General features: G+C 52.6%; 1 protein-coding gene across 1 annotated transcript; it reads left to right on the forward strand.

Moving 5' to 3' along the window:
- The first annotated feature begins 9,987 nt into the window (after positions 1–9,987).
- LOC103638794 (G-type lectin S-receptor-like serine/threonine-protein kinase LECRK2) lies at positions 9,988–12,749 on the forward strand. The gene has a single exon (XM_008661609.2). The coding sequence runs from the start codon at positions 10,051–10,053 to the stop codon at positions 12,601–12,603; it is 2,553 nt and encodes an 850-aa protein (XP_008659831.1). The 5' UTR covers positions 9,988–10,050; the 3' UTR covers positions 12,604–12,749.
- The last annotated feature ends 3,296 nt before the right edge of the window (positions 12,750–16,045 follow it).

Below are 16,045 nucleotides of genomic sequence, written 5' to 3' on the forward strand. Positions count from 1 at the left end.
GGTTCCCCCGGACGTCTTCTCTAGAGACATACATCAACCCTCCATCAAGATCGGCGGCACGCCCGAGCCCGAGGAGGCCTCGGCCCAACCCGAGGTACCCTCGGCCGCCAAGGGTGAGGCTCTGCGCGTAGAGGGAGAGCGGAATGGGGTCATGCCTAACCCGAACTGGTAGGCCCCGTACCTGGAATATCTCCTCCGAGGAGAGCTACCCCTCGACAAGGCCGAAGCTCGGCGACTGGCGCGGCGTGCCAAGTCATTTGTCTTATTGGGTGATGAAAAGGAGCTCTACCACCACAACCCCTAAGGCATTCTCCAACGATGCATATCTGTCACCAAAGGACAGGAGCTGTAGCAAGAAATACACTCGGGGGCTTGCGGTCACCATGCAGCACCTCGAGCCCTCATGGGGAACGCCTTCCGACAAGGTTTCTACTGGCCGACCGCGGTGGCCGACGCCACTAGGATTGTACGCTCCTGCCAAGGGTGTCAATTCTACGCAAGACAGACGCACCTGCCCGCTCAGGCCCTACAGATAATACCCATCACCTGGCCGTTTGCCATGTGGGGTCTGGACCTCGTCGGTCCCTTGCAGAAGGCACCCGGGGGCTTCTTGCACCTGCTAGTCGCCATCGACAAATTCTCCAAGTGGATCGAGGTCCGACCCCTAACCAGCATCAGGTCCGAGCAGGCGGTGGCGTTCTTCACAAACATCATCCATCGCTTTGGGGTCCTGAACTCCATCATCACCGATAATGGCACACAGTTCACTGGGAAGAAGTTCCTGGACTTCTGCGAGGACCACCACATCCGTGTGGACTGGGCCGCCGTAGCTCACCCCATGACAAATGGGCAGGTGGAGCGTGCCAACGGTATGATTTTGCAGGGACTTAAACCGAGGATCTACAACGACCTCAACAAGTTTGGCAAGCGGTGGATGAAAGAGCTACCCTCGGTGGTCTGGAGTGTGAGGACGAAGCCAAGCCGAGCCACGGGTTTCTCGCCGTTCTTTCTAGTCTATGGGGCTAAGGCTATCTTACCCACAAACTTAGAATACGGTTCCCCGAGGACAAAGGCGTACGACGACCAAAGCAACCAGACCAGCCGAGAAGATTCACTGGACCAGCTCGAAGAGGCTCGGGACGTGGTCTTACTACACTCGGCGCGGTATCAGCAGTCCCTGCGATGCTACCATGCCCGAAGGGTTCGACACCGAGGCTTCCAGGTGGGAGACTTGGTACTTCGGCTGTGGCAAGATGCCCGAGGACGCCGCAAGCTCACTCCTCCCTAGGAAGGGCCGTTCATCATCGCCAAGATTTTGACACCCGGAACATACAAGCTGGCCAATGATCAAGGCGAGGTCTACGACAACGCTTGGAACATCCAACATCTATGTCGCTTCTACTCTTAAGATGTTTCAAGTCGTTCATATACCTCGTTCTCTTTACATACATAAATAAAGTCTAACCGTCAAGGAAGGGTCAGCCTTGCCTTGGCAAAGCCCGACCCTCCCTCGGGGGCTAGAAGGGGGGAACCCCCTCTGCGTAAAAATTTTCCTCGAAAAAGTTTTCTACCAAAGGAAAAGTTTTCTACCAAAATGACTTTCGACTATATCGATAACGGAACCCTGAAAACGACGAGAGGGACTTTGAGCGGCAAGGCCGACCGAGCCGAGGGACTCCTACGCCTCCGGGATACGGATACCTCACTCATCACCTTCCGCGAAAAGTAACTCACGCTCGGATAAGCGGTTCTGCTATCGAACAAGTCCTAAACGCTCGGGTAGAAAACGACATTCGTGCTTTCGACTATATCGATAGCGGGATCCTAAAAACGACGAGAGTACACGTAAGCGGCAAGGCCGACCGAGCCGAGGGACTCCTACGCCTCCGGGATACGGATACCTCACTCATCACCTTCCGTGAAAAGTAACTCACGCTCGGATAAAGCGATCCTGCTACCGAACAAGTCCTAAAGCTCGGGTAGAAAACGACTTTTGTGCCTTCTCGACTATATCGATAACAGAATCCTACAAACGAGTAAGAGTGCACGTAAGCGGCAAGGCCGACCGAGCCGAGGGACTCCTACGCCACCGGGATACGGATACCTGACTCGTCACCTTCCACGAAAAGTAACTCTCGCTCGGATAAGCGATTCTGCTACCGACGAACAAGTCCGGATACTCGAAACAAGAGGAAAGGAAACACAACTTTACAATACGACAATAAGGTATTTAGGCCTCGGCGGCCGCAAAAAACATACGCATACTACAGACAAACTGTTCCTGCAGGTTCAGACATCGGCAGAGGGAGCAGCAGCACCCTCGGCGTCGTTTCCACCCTCGGCGGAACCTGGCCCAGCCTCAGACGGCGACACGGGTGGAAGGATCTCCACCTCGAAGGAGGACGCCAGCACCGCGCTTGGGCCCTCACAGCCAGGGTCTTCGACAGGGTCCCGGCCCGAGCAGACACCTCGGCTGGCCGCTCCGTAGCCACAACCAGCTGTCCCCCGAGGACCTCAGCCCGGCTCACGGCCTCGACAGCGTCACTCTGGGGTTGGTCCCGCTCGCGGATGACCTGGCCAAGCCCCAGTCGCCGCTGCTGCACCTCCTCGGCCTGGGAAGCCACCTGCTCCTGGGCCGACAAAGCCTCTTTTCGAGCCGACTCCGCCTCTGTCCACGCCAACACCGCTACCTCCGGCTTCAGCTCATCACAGAGCGGCCGAAGGTTCTAAAACCGAGCAAGAGAGGCCTTGAACGGCAAGGCCGACCGAGCCGAGGGACTCCTACGCCTCCGGGATACGGATACCTCACTCATCACCTTCCGCGCAAGGCAACTCACGCTCGGTTAAGCGGTTCCGCTAAGCCGACAGGCGAGTCCTAGTGCTCGAAATGAGGAAGAAACACGACATTACACTCAAATGCCCAGATGTTCAAGCCTCGACAGCCACAATGAACAAACACCCATACTCAGGGTACCATTACAAACGGGACTCCGGTTCCACTCCCGCGGGTATGAACAACCTCCACACCAGAGGGCCCACGGGATAACAAACTCCAGGTGGCTCGCCGGTGACCACTGCACCAGCAGCAACAACGACCTCCGCTTCGGGCGGCTAAACAGAAGCAGCGATGACCTCAGGGCAAACGCTGCTGTGGAAGGGCCCTCGCCCATGTCCCCACACGAGGGGCGAGGACAAGCCATCAAAGCCAAAGAGTCGGAGGTCCGACCGCAGGTGGCGCTGACAGTCTCGTCGGCGGAGACAACCTCCTCTAGCTGCCACCACCTCAGCACCGACGACGGCGACCACCTGCCCACCAACACTGCACCGGCGAATGGCGGTCGCCCCAACCTGCACCAGCAGATCCCCACTCACGTCCTCCCAGACGGGTCGGCGCCGACCTCCGCGTGGAGGCGTCGTGCCGGAGTGAGGACAAGACAATCCAAGAACACGAATGCCGCCCATGCGGCGTACGACGTCTTGTATGGTCCCCCGGTGCGCACGGCGCGACAGCCGCCTGTGCGGTGGACGGACAGCAACGCCCGGACCAAGCGGCAGGAGGCGGCGTCGGAGGCCGCGCCAGAGCCAGCTGCGCCAGGCACGCTGCAGCTGACGACGCTGGCGGCCGACCGGTCCAACGTTGTCAAAGTTCGCCCCCTCCACAAGGCCGGTGAGCACCCCTCTCCCCTGAATGCTGAAGGAAGAAGCGGCTTGCCGGCCCATGCAGGAGGTGGAACCCTGGCTCAGCTCGCCCTCCGCCACAGCGAGGATGATGAACATCCTTGAAGCTGAGGGCGGGGCGGAGGCTGCAGCCCCGCTTGCTTCTCCCCACCACCAGGCCTACGGTCATCATCCTGGGTGACCGCCGGCGGGGGACTACAGCCGGGCTGCATGATGAAAATCCTTGAAGCCGAGCGATGGCTGAAGGGCGCCAACCCCCGTGAGGTCGCGCTCCTCCAACAACAGCAAGACGAAGGCAACGCGGGTGCTCCCCATCCGGGGGCTCGGAAGGTGGAAGGGCGCGATGCATGAGGGGAGTGCGAAGGCATGGCTACTGCCTGGGGATCGATCCCTTTTTAAAGGCGGCTCTCCCCACTCGCATCCTCAAGCGTCACGGGCAAAGTCTTCACCGACGTGCTCCAGGGTCCTCCCCCTACGACACGGGGGCTGGGTCCCACACGTCATGCAAGCTGACCCAAAACGGAAGAAGCCAAACCGCCACACGTGGAGCATGTAACCGCCCCGCGGTTATAAGCACTCCTCCATCCTCGCCGAAACCAGCGGACGAAAGAGCGGACCGCCATGCAGGTGGCGTGCAACCGCACCGTGGTGGTGCGCCCCTTCGGCTTCGTCGCATTCGGCATGGAGGCCCAGGCCCACACGTCATGTAACCGGCACGCCCGTTACTGCGTGCAAGAAACCACACCGCCACTTGCACCAATGTCGCGCCTCCTCGACTGTGGAACCAGTACCGCAACTCAAGGCAGCCCTGCGCACGACCCAACAGTGCCAATTGAGTGCAACGACCACGGGTCAGTCAGCCGCGGGAGGAGGCGCGACGGTTGATATGGCCAAAAGTGGACCGACAATAATGGCGGCAGCAGACGGGCGGAAGAAGCGGTCAAATCGCCTGCAGGTTCGCGTCCCCTCCTGAAGCAGCAGGAGAGCCCTCTCCCACGGCATGAAGACGATGCGCCCGTGTTCCGTTCCTCGAACGACTCGCGCACGCGGCCGCCCCGCGAAGCGCCCGTCCCATCGCATTAAATCCTCGGGAGGGCGAGCGACACCTTTGGCAGGCGAAGCGGGCGTCGTTTCACCTCCGCCATGATGACCGCGTCAAAAAAGGTGCACCACACTATTTAAATTCATATCATTTTCCTCTTCCCCTTTCTCTCTCTTGCTACAGGGACCGAAAAAGGGGATATTTCGAAAGGGATTCTTCTCAGCAAAGGAAGCGAACCCTAAGCCCTCCTACTGATTAGGGGTTCGAAGGCTGGCCCCTCGGAAGGGTTCGACAGCCGACCCAGAGCGCCCGGGCTCCGCGCCCACTACTGATCAGGGGTTCAAAGGTTGGCCCCTCGGAAGGGTTCGACAGCCGCCCCAGAACACACAGAGTGAGGGATGACTCTGGGTACGTCCGTTACATGGCCGAGGCTCGAGTTATGCTCCCGAGGTACCCTAGTACATTTCCGAGACCAGCATGAGCGATTTTGTAATGGAATCCCACCAGAGGGAGGCATCGAGCCCTCGGACCCTATCGAACGGGTCTGGGTCCGGCAAATCACCTGCAGGTACTTTTGGAGCGTGCCTCTGGGCCACTAGCCGACCCTTATCGAACGGGGCACGGGCATCCACTCGGATCACCCGTTAGCAACTCACTGGAGACACCATGTTCGGCGCCCTCCGAGGGCAACATAGCGCTTTCCCCCCCTTCCTCCTTGCGGAAAGGCAACGAAGGGGCGTATAATAAAAGTCGAGACAGTCCTTGATCGTCCTCTCGCTCCGTGCAGAGGCTCGGGGGCTGCTCTCGCAACCCGGCTACGGCCAAACCGTTGACAGCGTCAACAAACTAGCCTAAAAACTCGGAACCTGACCATGCACCCGGGCAACAATCAGGCCGCATGAGGGAACAACAAGGTCGGCCGAGGCATCGCGAAAAGCATTAAGACCTCAGAGGAGTCAAACCACTCCTCCGAGGCCTCGGGGGTACACCCGGCGGGTGCGCTCGCGCGCACCCACCAGAACAAAATATAACCAAGAAAGGTCGGTTCCCTCACAAAAAATGCGGCAAAGCCTCCAAGCGAGTACCAACACTCCCTTCGAGGCTCGGTGGCTACTGTCGGGTACCGTAATTAGGGGTACCCCCGACACTCCTAAACACGGCCGGTAATCACCATCAGCACAAACCGCAAAGACTGATGGGCGCGGTTTAGGTCAAGGCCTCGTCTACCAAGGGACGCAATCTCGCCTCGCCCGAGCCCGGCCTCGGGCAGGAACAGTAGTCCCGGACGAATTCACGCCTCACCCGAGGGCCTCCTCAGGCGGTGGGCGCACCCTCGACTCGCCTGAAGCCCAGCTCGGGCAGGCTTCGTTGTGAAGCAACCTTGGCCAAATTACCTCACCAACCGACCGTATCGCATGCACATTCAATGCGAGGATCGCCTGACACCTTATCCTGACACTCGTGCCTCAGTCGGCAAGGTCGAAGTGACCGCAGTCACTTCGCCCTTTCACTGACCGACCTGACAGGAAAACAGCGTCGCTCGCCCCGCTCCGACTGCTGGGCCACCCACCAGGGTGAGACTGACAACAGCCGAGTTCAGCCTCGGGCGCAACAGGAAGTTCCGCCTCGCCCGACCTTAGGCCTCGGCCTCGGAAGAAGGTCTCCGCCTCGCCTGACCCTAGGGCTCGGCCTCAGCCTCGGCCTCGGGAGGAATCACGTCCTCACCCGACCCCGGCCTCGGCCTCAGGAGAAGTCTCACCCGACCCACATGTCACAGTGATTAAATATGAACATTATTAGGTAAAAAGGAGTGATCAAGGGCACAACTTGCTTGAGACTCAAGATTCCAGGTACCAGGATAATCTTCAGATGACTCATAATCTCGTGCTAGTCGTAGCAATACAAACAAACAGGGTATATGAAAAATTAACATCACACCAAACATAAGAACAAACTGCTTAATAACAATCTACATGTTGCTACGAGATCGTAGGTTCAAGAACTATTTAAATCCGAGTTATGGTGATATATATATGATTTTCGAAAGTTTTAAATGATTTAAATAGTAAATTGTACTTTAGGTTTACGTGAGCCATGTGAGGATGTCTCATATAGATAATTAATTAAACTTTAATCTATATTATAACTGTATTAAAATCATATTTTAGTTTTACTGTAATCATAGATTGATCTACAATGTTGCATTAACATTGATTAACAAGGTCAGTCTAAAAAGATATTTTAATTATTTCTGAAAACCCTAAAACAAATGTTGTTATCATGTAGCCCATGTTATTACGAAGCTAACACAATTTGAATGGATCAAATCGAAGTTAAAATAAGTAAGATATGAGTTCAAATCGGAGTTCATATTTAAGAATTCTCAAAACACTATTATAAATATATTTATTTATGTACTTATTTTATTAATTTTTTTCTTCTACCAATTTTGTGCTTTAAAATAAGCAAATTTTTAAACGATAAAAGTCTCTAATATATCAAAACAACTTTAAATCTTTGTGCATGTTACCTCTAAATTTTCTTCTAACATTCCTTGATGTGAAGTCATTGATAATAGTGTTGCTATCAACCTCGTCTAATATTTTTTTCTCAATACATAAAGTAGCCAATCCGTTGAGACGATCTTGAGACATCGTTGACCTTAAACAGTTTTTCAACAATTTCAACTTTGAAAAGCTTCTCTCAGTCGATGCCACAGTCACATGCACAATAAATAATATCCAATAAGCCAACAAGCGATTGAAATATTTGGATACGAATCTATTTGCCGAACATACTAAAAAATCTCCAAGAAGACATTGGTCTTTCAGGCAAACTTAACTTCAAAACCTTCAACTCAGATAGTAGATCATTTACCTCAACGTCAGAACTGTCCTGCGAAGAGAATGTTTTGCCAATTTGTTGCAACATGCTTCTAGTTCAGTATCATTTAACGACTTCAATGTTGTCGAGCTCAATAAAAACCCAAATATACTCTTGAATGTCTGGAGTTCTTCAAATTTGTTTTTCAGTGAGCTATTTGCCATATGAACAACAATTAAAAAGTAATTAACTTCAAAAGCCTTCTCGGCTTGTAGAATTTATTCATTGTATTCGTTTTCATCAATAATGTTTTTCCTCTGTGCTTTGCGCTTCACCTGAAATGGTGCCTCCACACCCATTTTAGATGCAATACTTTTTGCAATGGTCATACTAGAAGTCATAAGATAAATCAACGCATCCTGAATTTTATGCCTGAGATAGTGATAACGAGTCTCTTTGTTTTTAATACGCCTAAGGTGGTCCTGCATGACCACATCAAATTCAGCAATCATCTCCACACATGCATAAATATTACCATTTTGATCATTGTATAGTTGCTCTTTAGATCCGCTAAAAGCCAAGCAACGTTTACTAAGGAATTTTACAATGGCAACTAGTCTCAATAAAACTTGCCTTATGTGTTCTTTCTCCCGCTTGATTTCTTCTTGTATCTCTTTGTCAATTGTTAGTGCTTTGGCCAATCTAGCTCTCAATTCATTCCATGTATTCATATTGGTGATATGCTCCATACTTGTTTCATGATCTTTCAACCTATCATTGATATGCCTCCAATCTCCAAACCCATCGTGTGCCAATGAAATTTTACAAATGCTACAGTTAAAAATCTTGCAACAAAACATTATGTCAACGTGTTTTGAATAAACTAACCATTTCCTGTCACTTAACTCTCCATTTTTCATTTTTCTAAGGTAGTGGGCATATGAAAAATGTCTTGAGTTGCCATCCTTTGGGAATACAAGATTTTCTTCTCTTATAGGCCCCTTCTCCACTATTATGTCTCTAGCTTTGTTATCAAGCCTATTCCAATTTCTAGGATCATAAATATCTGTGCTACAGACAAAATGCTCATCAACACTAGGACATTATGTAGCAGATTGTTCATGGGCAGGAGCACTTACATTGCTGCCATCATTGCCTTGTGCCGGGCCCTCTTCTTCTAAATTAGTATTAGTTTGCTCCTCCACAACAACTCTAGCTAGCTCATCTATATTTCTTGAGTTTGAGGTACTTGTATTTTTCGGAAAAAATATGTCTATGGCTCCTCTTTGGGATTCTATCAATTCATCTACTTTCTTCCTCTTTTTCCTTTTTTCACTACCCGATGCATACTTTCTTGATGACATGATCTAGCTGAAATTTAGAAAAGAATTAATCAAAATTAATTAATCAATGTGCTGCAGTCTGCACCTGATCATGTTGATCATGTGTATGTGTTGCAATTGAGACTTGAGACCCATACGTACCCCGCTCCTCCTGAGTCCTAATTCCTGATCGACTCGTTGACTTGTGTCCTGCTCCCGCAGTAGCGGCCAACAGCCAGGGCACACGGTCGACGACCACCAGCAGGCGGGTAGGCAGGTCGTCAGGCCGTGTCCATCTTTGGCCAACCAGACGGATGAAGTCATGGACGAAATCAAGGCGGTGGCACCACGATTAGAATTCCAGACACAGTTTTGATAAGTTAAACAATTAAAAAACAAACACATTATAACTTTAGCAGACCAGACCCAACACCTAAGACTATATAAAATGTATACTACTGGGGACTTCTAAAATCGAGGGTCCGGCGCGGCTGCTCCACTTGCCACTCTTTAGGTCCGACCCTGGTCGGTCGGTACAGTCCGACACATCCAATAAAAACAATGTCATGTGAATCGGTCGGTTGGTATTAAACCAACATTCTATCAAACTAGTTGATGCCACCAATCGATACTAACTAGATCACGATCCAACAGTGGCTGGTATCAACCCCATCGACAGTTCTACTAACTGCCCAACTAAACCAAGTCAATGTTGCTATGACACGGTCGGTACTTACCACTACCTGGACCGCGTCAACACGTGGTATCGACCAAAACCATCCTAAATTACGTGGTACTTGATCATGGCCTGACCTTAACCATATCGCTTTCTATTCCCCTCCTTTGTTAGGCTATTTTTAGCAGCTCTCTTATTTTATCCCCTATCTTATCTCATATTCTGCAGTTTTGTGTGCTCTATTTTCACTACTCAGTCTTACATTTTCGCGATAAAAACGACACCTAAAAGTTCGAAAACGAACTTATGTGGATGTGGCACAGTGGCAGTGGCACGCTGAAAAGTGAAAACCGCTACCGCCTACCGGGCCGCGCACGTCGCTGACGCTGACTGGTTCGCCTGGAACGGAAGTGCAAAACACTAGTAATTACTTGCAATGACGCGTATCGTCGACGACAACGAGTCGTGATCGTGATATTCGACCGGGCGCCCGGCACCAAACTCCGATCATGGCGGCGGCGCTCTGCTTTGCTTCCCTCACCCGCGTTCGTCCCTTCGCTGCTGTGCTACTGCTGATGCTACTGCAACAAGCTCGTTTCCGGGCGTTGGCCGTGGCGCGGACCAACCTGACAGCGGGGGCCACCTTGACGCCGGCCGACTACATCAGCAGCCCCTCCGGCACCTTCAGCTTTGGCTTCCTCGCCCTCGACTCCGACCCGACCAAGTTCCTCCTCGCCACGTGGTTTCACTTCGCCGACGGCAACGCCTCCTCCCAATTCCAGCCACAGCCGCAGCCGCAGTCCGTGGTGTGGTTTGCCAAACAGTCGCCCTCCGGGAGCACGTCCAACGCCACCGCGCAGTCGGTTCTGAGCATCACGTCCGACGGGCAGCTCATGCTCACCGACGGCCAGCAGGTGCTGTGGACGCCTACCACAGATCGTGGATCCGTGCTCGCGCTCCTCGACTACGGCAACCTCCAGTTCCTGAGCGACTCCGGCAACCAGGTGCTGTGGGAGAGCTTCTCGTACCCGACGGACACGCTCCTGCCGGGCCAGTCCCTGTCCTACGAGCCAACCGGGTCGGAAGGGAAGCTCTTCGCCAGGCGCGCGGACGCGGAGTTCACCACCGGCCGGTTCAGCATGGGCGTCCAGAGCGACGGCAACGTCGTCCTCTACGTCGATCTCCTCGAGGGCAACGACCCCGAAAACGCCTACTGGCAGGCGTACACCAACAGCCCCGACGGCAACACGACGGTCACCTTCGATGGCCAGGGCCGCCTCAACTACACCCTCCACAACGGCACGGTTAACAGCTTGGTTAAACCGGCGGCGAGCTTCGCCGCCGGCGAGTACTTGAAGTTCGCCCGGATGGACCCTGACGGCATCGTCCGTACCTACGTCAGCCCCAAGAACGGCGGCACCGGCAACGCGTCTTGGACCGTGTCCGGCGCGTTCCCCGACTACGGCTGCGTCAAGAGGACCTCCGGGTTGCAGGACATGTGCGGGCCGGGGTCGTACTGCGTGTCTGCGCCGACGCCGAGCTCAAGGGACAGGCTCGAGTGCACGTGCCCGAGTGGGTACAAGTACACCGACGAGCAGCATAGGGACAGCGGCTGCACGCCGGGGTTCGAGCCACAGAGCTGCGACGGCGAGAACGGCGGCTCCGACGAGTTCACCCTTGTGGAGCTGCTCAACACCACCTGGGAGACCTCGATATACTACAAGAAGCTGTCGTCGGTCACGGAGCAGCAGTGCCGGGACAGCTGCCTCGGCGACTGCTTCTGCGCGGCCGCACTGATGATCGGCGGATCCAAGTGCGCGGAGATGGCGGCGCTCACCAACGGTTGGCAGGCAAACGGTGCCACGAGTCTCACGACCAAGGCGTTCATCAAGGTGCGGACAAGGAATCCTCCGGCGGCCGCGCCTGCAAGGAATAGAAACGCGTTGGCCTACAAGGTTGCCGCCATCTGCTTGGCCGTCGTTTTGTTGGTCACCGTCGGCGTTCTCGTGGCACTGCATTGCCATCGCAGGAGGAACAGAGAGAGCCAGCGGCCGTTCAGCTCGAGCGTGAGGGCGTTCAGCTGCAAGGAGCTACACCAGGCCACCAACGGCTTCGAGAAACTGCTGGGCAAAGGGAGCTTCGGCGAGGTGTACAGAGGGACGATGAGGTCGCCGCACCCGCATCTCATCGCGGTGAAGAAGCTCATCACCTCGAACGAGTACAGCGAGCAGGAGTTCACCAACGAGGTGCAGTCCATCGGGCAGATCCACCACCGGAACTTGGTCCGCATGATCGGCTACTGCAAGGAAGGCAAGCACCGGATGCTCGTGTTCGAGTTCATGCCGGGAGGGTCGCTCCGCGGCTTCCTCTTCGACCCGGAGAAGCGGCCTCCGTGGCGCTGGCGCGCCGAGGCCGCGATCGCCATCGCCCGAGGGCTCGAGTACCTCCACTACGGCTGCAGCGCCCCGATCATCCACTGCGACATCAAGCCCGACAACATCCTGCTGGACGACCGTGGCGTCCCGCGGATCACCGACTTCGGGATCTCCAAGCTGCTGGGGAGCCAGCAGGTGCACGCTACGGTGACCCACGTCAGGGGCACCAGAGGGTACATCGCGCCCGAGTGGCTCCGCGGCGACGCGCGCGTGGACACCAAGGCGGACGTCTACAGCTTCGGCGTCGTGCTGCTGGAGATGATTTGCTGCCGGAGGTGCCAGGAGCCGGTGGCGCTTGGTCTGCCGCATGGTGCGGAGGACGACGAGACACAGACAGTCACCTTGTTCGGTTGGGCAGCGCAGCTCGTGGGCGCGCGGAGGACGGAGCTGACGCTGCACGGCGACGACGCTGACGTCGACAGCGCGGACGACATGGAGAGGGTGGACCGGTTCGCGCGCGTGGCGCTCTGGTGCATCGAGCCGAACCCGCTGCTGCGACCCACCACGCACCAGGTGGTGCAGATGCTCGAGACCAGTGATTGGGCTCAGGTTCAGACACTACGTATACCTGACCCTCCAGAATGTTACATGGAATCCTCGCCTTTAATTCCACAGCTCAAAGACTGAACAATTTGAATTAAATTAAACTGTTCCGAGTCAATTTTTTTAAGTATGGCATCAAGCAATAGCTAATGTAGTAAAATTATTTCTCATGCATGTATATGCACTGCACTTGATCTACCTTACTGTTGGGGCACTTTTCGACGAAGTAACTTATCATTCATTTGTTCCATGTATAATAAGTAAAAAAACAAAGAGCACATGCACATGCGTTCTGAAACGGTGTTATTGCAAAGAGGAAGTTATAAGCTTCGGTTCAGGACGTGAATTTATGACGACGAAACCAGCAAGAGCGACAGAAAATCCTCATGACTTGATCAACAAGACTATGAAAAGAAAAGATAATAGTACCCCTGGTTGATTTCATAGTCTATAACTCTATATGTATAGGCATGAAGTAATCATTGTAGTTTTTATGAAGTTGTACCTTATCACTATAAATAGGTGTACAGTACCGTACATCGGGGCAAGACGCACAATGGTGGGACAGCAGTGGAGCGCACGGTGTACGGCAGCAGGGTGGATAAAGGTTGAAAAGTTTTTATCGACGAAGAGAGGCGTGGGGTAAGGAAACCTCCATAGGTTAAGTACATCGTTGCTAAGCGACATACTTAATTTAAGTACGTTGGTACCCTCATTGGCCTGACGTACATAAATTTAAGTATGCTAGGCTTTCGTCGAGCCGACTTTCTTAAGGTTAAATATGTAGTGTTCAGTAACCGACATTCCTATTTGAACTATAAGTACGTTGACACCGACATACTTTTTTATATTATAAAAGAGTACATTTTTATATATTTGACAATAATACTTAGTTTTTTTACTTCACAAAAAACAAAAAACAAAATTGTATTTGGTTTGAACACAGCAAGTAGACCTTAAACGACACGTTGATACCATAATTACAAATTGATGATAGCTTCTGTTTTCTATATGTTGACTTAGAGAGAATTTCAAGGACCTTTCTAAACTTTATTCTCTAAATTATTATTTACAGAGTCATTTGCATAGATACCGGAGCCATTCTCATTTTTTATTTTTGACGAGAGAGATATCTAGACTAGAAGAAGATGGTTATATTTAGATAATCATTTCAAGAAGCCATCAGAGTATATTTGTTTTTACCAAAATATATATTCTCGGCAATTATAAAGGATATAAAAAGCCTATTGGAGTTGCTCTTGCAGGTTTACAGCTACACAAAAGCCGGGTTTACTTGAAACTTGGCAACACCATTGAATAGAGACATATGCTCTCGATGTAAAAGGTGTCGCTATGAGATGTGCGTTTGATCAAGCTTTCTGAATTACTACGGCTAGGTTTGTAAATAAAAAAAACTAGCAATAATTGTATCTCTAGATAGGTTAATTTATTGTCAAAATATAACTAAGGAGGTATCTAACGATCCTATGCATCTGTCTACCATGATATTATGTTTTATTGATACATTTGTTAAAATTGAAAACCTTCAGCTTAATTGAAAATGACATCTTTTATATATGGGCCGGAGTCCCCGTCGTCTCGTGTGATATAGCCGTTCTGTTTTATGATGATGATGATGATGCTAATTAATCAGGGGTGAGAGGAAGAAGATAAGCGACGATCGATGGGTGCAGGTAGCGTACGTCAAGACGGGAGGATCGGTTTGATCCATCCCATCTGGCTCCCTCTCCTGGATATGGATGGCTCGCTTTCACCGCCGTAACACGACTTGGGGGGGTGATAGAAAAGGGGTACCCCGCGTGCACTGACGGGACCAATGGCGCGTCGACGTCGAGCGATAGACGGGGCCAGCGATCAGACCCGGCTCCAAAATTAAATGTGCGAGAGGTGGTCGATGGAGATGGGGAGAAGCTGAGGTGGAGTTCGGAGCCTGATCGAAGAGCAAGTTCTCTCGCGCATTAGGCATAGCGCACGGGTACTGCGTCGTGGAAGTTAATAAATCCTCGCGCGACTTTGGGCCTTCCTTCCTGCGGCTGCGGGCCCACGGGAGTGCTGCTACGGCTACCCGGCCGTCCTCTGCATGCATGCATTTACCGCTGCATCGTCTTGTTTTTTCGATTCGCCCGCTACGAGATGTTTCCGTACTTCCATATCAGCATGACTCACTCGTCCCCAAAGCGCGTTGTACAGTGATGCCAGTGCACAAATCGTCGCATGGAGATGGAGGAGAAGGGGCTCCTGCAGCGGCTTGGCACTAGGGGCAGGGGACAGCTAGGTGCCCAAACCTACATCTGCACTCCATGTACCGTATAGATGTCTGTATGGCCGAGCTCACTGTGCGTCCTGAGGCCTGGCAACCAGCAGGCCCGGTGTCAGCCCAGCATGGTCCGCTGGTCGAGTTGAGTGTGCCATATTGGGTCGTGGGAACAACCTATTGTGTTTGGCTCGGCACGACACGCTTAAACGGACGATACGTCCACAACCCGACACATGGGATATATTAATGTGACTTTATTAGGCTCACACTTGTCCTCTGTGGCTCCGTCCGCGTTTTAACCCTAATCCCCATCTCCCCGCTCCCCCGTCGCATCGGTGCATCCATAGCTCCTCCCTTCAACTTCCTCTTCATTCTTGACTTGGTATCTGCAACTCTCCTGTTTCTCTTCCCCTTCGCTCGTAATCCCCCTCCGCACCTCCCATGTCTATCTCCGTCGGCTTCCCCTCTCCGAATCGACACATATTGTTGGGCACCAAGTGGCCGGACACATATCGACACATATTAGTACATAGTTTTTAAGTACTAATATGTTTTATCTAAGTGCTAGAAACAGTGAGAAGAGGAGAAGAAAAAAATCAAAAAGACTTGGCTCGGTGCAGCCAAAACTTAACTCAGTCTGGCACACCAGACAGTGTCCGGTGCGCCAGGCTGGTTTCCAGTGAACAGGCCGCTCTCGGGAAAAGTTTGGCGGCGTACGGCTATAATTCACCGGACTGTCCGGTGGTGCACCAGATTATCCGGTGAGCCAACGATCGCCAGCGCAACGGTCGGTCGCGCAATCCGTGGGCGACGTGTGGCCCGCGCCAACGGTCGGTAGGGGGCATCGGACTGTCCGATGTGCACCGGACACCAACTGGCCCGGAGGTGCAACAGTCGTCTGCGCCAGAAAAGGAAGGAGATCGGCACCGGACCGGCTACAGTGACTGTCCGGTGCACCACTCGAAAGAAGGCAAGGATAGCCTTCCATGTTGATCTTCAACGGCTCCTAGCTGCCTTGGGGCTATAAAAGGGACCCCTAGGCACATGGAGGAGTTACCCAAGCTTACAAGAAACATTCTAAGACTCCAAGACTCCAACTTCACGCTTTTGATTCTTTGAGATAGTGACTTGAGCTCCATTTGAGTTGTGAACTCCGTGCGTTGTGTTTTGAGCTCAAGTTGTGACTTGTGTGCGTGATTGTGCTGTGGATTTGGGTCTTGTGTGTGTTGCTCTCCCATTCCTTACTTC

Source organism: Zea mays, chromosome 9, assembly GCF_902167145.1.
Source record: "Zea mays cultivar B73 chromosome 9, Zm-B73-REFERENCE-NAM-5.0, whole genome shotgun sequence".
In the NCBI taxonomy this organism is placed as follows: Eukaryota; Viridiplantae; Streptophyta; class Magnoliopsida; order Poales; family Poaceae; genus Zea; species Zea mays.

Coding starts and splice junctions, on each gene's coding strand:
- LOC103638794 (XM_008661609.2), top strand. CDS start 10,051: ATGGCGGCGGCGCTCTGCTTTGCTTCCCTCACCCGCGTTCGTCCCTTC.